General features: G+C 43.9%; 2 protein-coding genes across 2 annotated transcripts; one reads left to right on the top strand and one right to left on the bottom strand.

Moving 5' to 3' along the window:
- Nucleotides 1-254: 254 nt before the first annotated feature.
- LOC126793383 (UDP-glucuronate 4-epimerase 3) lies at nucleotides 255-2,157 on the top strand. The gene has a single exon (XM_050519888.1). The coding sequence runs from the start codon at nucleotides 463-465 to the stop codon at nucleotides 1,771-1,773; it is 1,311 nt and encodes a 436-aa protein (XP_050375845.1). The 5' UTR covers nucleotides 255-462; the 3' UTR covers nucleotides 1,774-2,157.
- Nucleotides 2,158-3,910: 1,753 nt separating this feature from the next.
- Nucleotides 3,911-6,595, bottom strand: LOC126796325 (uncharacterized). Its single transcript, XM_050523123.1, has 3 exons — nucleotides 6,507-6,595; nucleotides 4,837-6,173; nucleotides 3,911-4,758 (listed from the first exon to the last, which is right to left on the bottom strand). Exon 2 carries the CDS (start codon nucleotides 5,954-5,956, stop codon nucleotides 4,880-4,882), a length of 1,077 nt encoding a protein of 358 aa, XP_050379080.1. The 5' UTR covers nucleotides 5,957-6,173; nucleotides 6,507-6,595; the 3' UTR covers nucleotides 3,911-4,758; nucleotides 4,837-4,879.
- Nucleotides 6,596-6,816: the final 221 nt, after the last annotated feature.

Here is a 6,816-nt window from a genome sequence, read left to right as displayed (position 1 = left end):
ATCCTATGTCTTGCAAGATTTACCTATGAAGAAAAGCACTCCACAGCTAATGATCTCATGATTTAATACTAAAAAAGGATGATAAACTCATAATTAAGAAGAAGAAACCAAAGACAAAAACGAAAAAAAGTAATTGACATTTTATTCTAGATGAGTGATGGTGTCAAACACAGGTCAAAAAGTCCAAAACGCACCAAACCAATTTACACAATACCCGGCATATCCTCCTCCTTCCTTCATCTTTATTTGGCAAAATTCCATGCCAGATTTCCAGACTCCCACCCTAACCAACCTCCCTCTTATATAAAACCCTCCTCCTCCTCCCTCCGCAACCCAGCCAACCCCAGTTCCCAAAACCCCTTCAATTTCCCACCCAGAATCGCAGAACCAGTTTCCCCCAATTCACCCAAACCCTAATTTTCCAACCCCAGAAAATCAAAAATTAGGTTTCTCACGTAACCAATGTCACAGCTGAAGCCAATTTCTCATCTTGATAACATACCCTCGACTCCAGGGAAGTTCAAGCTCGAGAAATCCCAGCCCTACATTCACCGCCTCCGCTTCCACGCGTCGCTCTCCAAGCTCACCCTCTGGTCCTCCTTCTTCCTCGTCTTCATTCTCTTCTACTACGTCCTCTCCTCGCCGTCGCCGTCGCTCCCCTCCCGCCGCGCCCTCAACGACTCCTGGGGCGGCCCCGATTGGGAGAAGCGCGTCACCCGCTCCGCCCGAACCTCGCCGCATGGCCTCACCGTCCTCGTCACCGGCGCCGCCGGCTTCGTCGGCACCCACGTGTCCATGGCCCTCAGGCGCCGCGGCGACGGCGTCATCGGAATCGACAATTTCAACCACTACTACGACCCCCGCCTGAAGCGCGACCGCCAGAAGCTTCTCGAGAAGGGCGGCGTGTTCGTCGTCGAGGGCGACATAAACGACGCGTCGTTGCTGCGGAAGCTCTTCGACGTGGTGCCGTTCACGCACGTGATGCACCTGGCGGCCCAGGCCGGCGTCCGGTACGCAATGCAGAACCCCGGCTCGTATGTCCACAGCAACATTGCCGGTTTTGTGAGCCTCCTCGAGGTCTGCAAGTCGGTGAACCCGCAGCCGGCGATTGTCTGGGCCTCGTCGAGTTCGGTTTATGGGCTCAATTCCAAGGTGCCGTTTTCGGAGAAGGACAGGACTGACCAGCCGGCGAGTCTCTATGCGGCGACAAAGAAGGCCGGGGAGGAGATTGCTCATACTTATAACCACATTTACGGGCTTTCGATCACCGGCCTGAGGTTCTTTACAGTTTACGGGCCGTGGGGGAGGCCTGACATGGCTTACTTTTTCTTCACCAGGGATATTCTGAAAGGGAAGCCGATTACCATCTTTGAGGCTCCCGGACATGGCTCTGTGGCCAGAGATTTTACCTACATTGATGATATCGTGAAGGGTTGTCTGGCGTCTTTGGATACAGCAAAGAAGAGTACGGGGAGCGGTGGGAAGAAGAAGGGTCCGGCGCAGTTGAGGATATTCAATTTGGGGAACACGTCCCCTGTGCCGGTGACTAATCTTGTGAGCATTTTGGAGAAGCAGTTGAAGGTTAAGGCCAAGAGGGAGGTGCTGCCAATGCCGAGGAATGGAGATGTGAGATACACGCATGCCAATATAAGCTTAGCACACAAGGAGCTCAGGTACAAGCCTAACACTGATTTGGAGGCAGGGTTGAAGAAGTTTGTCAAATGGTACGTGGATTATTATTCCAAGTCTAAGAAGAAAATAAGTGCCTGGTGAATGTTCTGTCTCGTCTTGTGCTTTTGAGTATCTGTAATTGTTGTTACCATTCATTTATATTGGTCTCCAACCATTTTGCACTCTTGGCACAATCGAGCGGTCGCTACTCACTAGTGATCAGAAGATGGATGTAGTTCGATGATGGGTTGATTTTTGTTGGTTGAGAGCTTTCAGTGGCTGGGCATACTTGAGTTGTACCAAAAACAAATACTGGAGGCATCTCAGAGGTTTTCCACATGCTGCTTCCTCTTTCAATTAGGATGTTCATTTTTAGTGTTTGCTGTACAGCTCTTGACTCATAGAACAAAAGATTTTGCTGGTTTGTGGGACTTAATCTTTTATTTTTAAATAATTCCAATAAAATGACATTTGTGCATTCCGGAATTTGAAATGTTTATATTAGTTCTTGACTTTTTTACTGTGTTTATTTCACTGCTTTGGAGTATAATGATTTCTTTTTGCTATACTGTTGTGCTATGTCATGATGCATAATTTCACCTTACTATCAACATACTACTGAAATTATCTTGCAGTTCCGTACTGATATTTTATTTACCCTTTTATTGGCATGGATCTAGTTTTGATTCTTTGACTGCTGGACCCATGCAAATGCTATATTGTGTTCTGGTCCCTTTGGTGTCATTCGTATTATAATGACACAGCTCGTTCTGCTAGTTCATTCTGGTATTGGTTTTCTGTCTGTTTTAGTAGTTTGGGTGCAGTTTTGTGGTTCTCCACTCTTGTAGAATGCATTTCATTGAGCACTAGGATTTTCTTTTCTCTGGTTAGTCATTTTTATGTTGCTCCTGCTTCTTGATTAAACAAATCTCCACAATACTGATCATAGTTGATAAGAAATTGTGAAGCTCCATAAGTATTGTTTCAGAAGTAGCTGTCTTTGGTTCGGTTCAAATTTTCAACGAAGATGTCTGTCTATAGATTTGTTCTTTTCTCTTTTATTCATTTTCAAGTACTTTTTCCTGTATTACAATTTTGGGAAGGTGGGCTTTGCGCCTTTGCATTAGGACCCTCATAAGGCTTATATGTAGATGAGAAGCATGACTACATAGTTTATCAAAGTGGTATACTTGTATCAGGATCCTGGGAGATTTAAGATAGATTGGCGGCGTATGTGCCTTGTGATGTTTCAATCTTTCTTAGGAAGAATGTATTGAGCACCGGTAGATTGGTCAGCTAATCTTTTGTCTGTTGAATCAAGTCTGCTCACATTACAGCTTTACTCGGACAATAGCTCACTTTTTTGTACATTTGGAGCACATCCATTTTATTCTTTTCTTTTGCTTGCACAGTATCCATTACTTTAAATATTTACTGTGGCTCCAAAAGGTTTAATTGGGGGGCTGTATTCCAGAATGACTAGGTTTCTTTCGTATCACTGAAACTTTACCAGGAAGGTTGTCCTGTATGCTGTTTGATGTTGCGGACTATAGTTAAACTTAGAAGTTGTATTGCCTTAAACAAAACAAAAAGGCTTGGCTACGAGTTGTATTTCTTACAAGAGAAATCGTTTTTCTGGTCTGGTTTAACAACCATGTGTGATGTGTCTATCCCGCATATTTTATCTCCAGGCATTTGATGAAGGAAATGGTACATAACCACTGTCCTCTCAAAACAAAAACTTATAATTTACAATTGTAGTATCAATCATCTGAAGTTGTACTAAGCAGATAATTTGCAGTACCACACAACCAGCAATCTTATATCAAACTTAAATCTGGTATGCAAGTACCAACTCATTTTTTGAGAATGGCGACTGGCAGTGGCAAGTAATTACTCTGTAATTGCAAAAGCAGGTTTCAAGAGTGTTTGATATTGTTGGCAAAAATAGAAATGTGAATACCCTTGTTGAGACTTCCATTGTAAAATATGCAAATGAGAGTTAACAAGCAAAAGACAAACCCACTGAGGCTGAACGACACCATTTTTCCCCTCTTTCGGTAAAGATCCATTTCCCCGCGTGCCTTGTCAAACAAGGAATGGAAACGTCTTCACATTAACCAAGTTATAGTTCATCTGTCCATGCAGAAGAGTGCGATGAATACATACAACAGATTCCAATCAATTTAGACATAGGGGATGGAAAAATGGAAAAATGGAAAAGCATTTTGGGGAAAGCGAGTGAAACATTCTGTTTTACAATGAACATGTCAACAGATACTTAGATGGTACAACATTATATTTTCTACCAACGAGTACAATTGTGTTCAAACCAAAACCCAGTTCTCGGCAGCAAAGGACATCTACAAAACAATATCCAGTCACTCTTAAATGGCACAGCAGCTCTAGAACGTCTGGTGGAAGCAATGAAGTTCCAACACTAAAAACAGATGCTTCTACCATCCCTTGAGATGAACTACCAAGTTCTAAGAAACAACAGAAGACAACCGGCATCTCCATCTCCACTATGAGTACCCTACAAACAGAAGTTTTGAAGTCTAGGCAAAAATTATCTACCCTTTCCAGCAACCCTCTTACTCAGATTCTCTCAATTCTTCATCACTGCTACAAGCTAGCACTAACAGGAATCAAGACTATGAATTCCAAACCATCTTTTATTAAACCAAATCCTTACAGCCTCTCAGTTCAGTTTTAAGTTCTCCAATTGTACAATGCAGTCACGAATATTGCTTTTCTTGCACCTTCTGCTGTGATTTACTTTACCAAAAGTACGGATATAGCACACAACGACCTCCAATCTGAAATAAGTAGTTAAGGTCCATTGCACACCTTCTGGCAGTGGTCTACTGTACGAAGAGCAGGACTTCCCATGCGAAACCTTAACTATGGCTCTCATTGTTTGATTATTTTTTCGGCCAATTCCAACTAGTACTGCTTAACCCCATTGATCCTCCCTCCGTCCATTTAAGCCAGCCCTAGCCTGTGGTCATAAATTGGACTGATACACTTCCACACAGGCAATCCTCAATGATACTGTCTCCTTATTAGTCACCAGCAAAGGAATTCCTGCCAAAAATTTCTACATGAATCATCTCAAAATGTATTTGTTCAGCAATCTATTGTCTAAAAATCAAAGTAACATACTCATTATCCACCAGAAAGGCAGAAACAGTCATTCGCATGGTTGCTATGAAACGGCATCGGCATCAGCATCAGAGTCAAGCTCCCACCATTTTCTGTTACCATCATTCCGCAAACAATTCTCCTTCATCCCACCAACAACACTCCCAATCTCCTCATCCTCGACTTCATCATCTAAGCAATGCACCCTCCTATCCTCATCAGGCTCATACTTCCACTCCAACCTCTTCAACACATCGCGGTCCTTCCACTTCCCCACAACCTTAACTGCCTCCTTCTTAGCCTTCCCCACCAAAACCTCCCTCCACAAAAACCCCGAGTCAGCAGCCCTCTTCAGCACCCCATCTCCCAAATCACCCCCCACAGCAACAGTCCTCACACACCTCCTCCTCGCCTCCATCACAACCTCCACAAACTCACTCTCATCCGAAACAAGCACCATACACTCAAACCTCTTCTCCTCCATCATCCCCACGATGTCATCTCTCAATGCCACAACTCCACATCTCTCACCACTCGCAGTCTTCACCCGAAACCCCGCCCTCTTCAGCTCACTCACCAAACCATTCCCTTGTTTCGGAATCATCACATCCCTAACCGCATTCCTATACTTCTCCATCTTCATTGCATACTTCCCCACCAGCTTCACCCTCCTACTCCCCCTCGCCGACTCGATTTGACTCAGCCTCTTCATGTGCTCCCTCTCATGAACCTGGAAGTGGTTCACAAGCTTCTCCTTGGTATAAAACCTCCTCCCACAGACCCTACAAACGTTGGGCTCGTCTCGTATCACGACCCTGTTCCTCTCTCTCCTTATCTTCCCCACAACCTGAGGAACAGAGCTGAACGCGTGGGGGGTCGCGTAGGCGATCATGTGCCTGACTTGGCCGAAGGAAGAAGCGGCTGTAATGAGGCGGGCGGCGGCCTCGAAGGGAGTGACGGATTTGGGGGGTCTGGTTTGTAAGTCCCAGAAGATTGCGACGCAGGGTTGGGAGGTTTTGGGGGGTGAATTGAGAGGAGGGCTGGATAGGAAGTGAGAATGTTTGATGAAGAGAGTGAAGGGGTTTAAGGTTTGTGAGGTTTTGGGGTGAATTGGGATGGAAAAGTTGCGAAGTTTGATCATATTGGTAGAGGTTGGGGTGTTATGGTTTGGGATGAATGGAAGGAAGAATGAAGAACCCAGAGCTAAGCTTTGTGAAATTGAATAATGATAGCAATGAAAGAAAAGGTTTTAGCTGGGTGCCTGGGTTTTTAGTCGCTCATGCTGTTCCAGGAAGACAAATAAGTGGAGTTACTGCTTTCGGACCAAAATCATAGTATCGCCACTGCTTTGTGCCAATCTGCAAATACACAGTATTTCCATACAAACCAACACATCAAACCACCATTGAACGCATAAGCAGAAAACTCTACATCTAAAAAAGGAGAAAACTTTCCACTTGAAAACCAACAATCTGGACAGAATTAGAAGCCTTCCACATTTAAAAACTCAAACTTGAGGCAAACCCATGTCATATAATTCTCACAACCACAAGAAAAAACATAAACTTGATTGCAGAGAGTGAGACTAACACAGTAACACCAAAACCCAATAAGTAAATGAAGCTAAAGACTTAACCTTTACACAAAAATGTAGAGAAAAACGTAAAGGGTTGATCGAGAAGTAGACATACTGGGATCTTGTGAAGAGGAACCTGGGACTTGAAGTAGATGTAATCTCCGGGGGCCGAGTAGACGCCTTGAGTAGAGATTTGAGTGCCCTATTTATTGGAAAATCTGATTGGAAAATCTCTAAATCTACCAAAATCCTCAAAATTTGTCAAATTCACGAAAACCTAATTGTTGATGGGATGTGAATTGTCGTTGCCGGAAAAGTCAACAATTATCAAAGCTTCGATTTTTACTGGGTGCAGATTGGAATTTAACTAATCTGAAGAACTAATTTTACGTATAAAAAGTTCCTTATATGATGTTTATTACGTG

This window comes from Argentina anserina, chromosome 5 (genome assembly GCF_933775445.1).
Source record: "Argentina anserina chromosome 5, drPotAnse1.1, whole genome shotgun sequence".
In the NCBI taxonomy this organism is placed as follows: Eukaryota; Viridiplantae; Streptophyta; class Magnoliopsida; order Rosales; family Rosaceae; genus Argentina; species Argentina anserina.
Note: the sequence above shows the minus strand (reverse complement) of the source record. Positions and strands in the feature narration are given on the sequence as shown.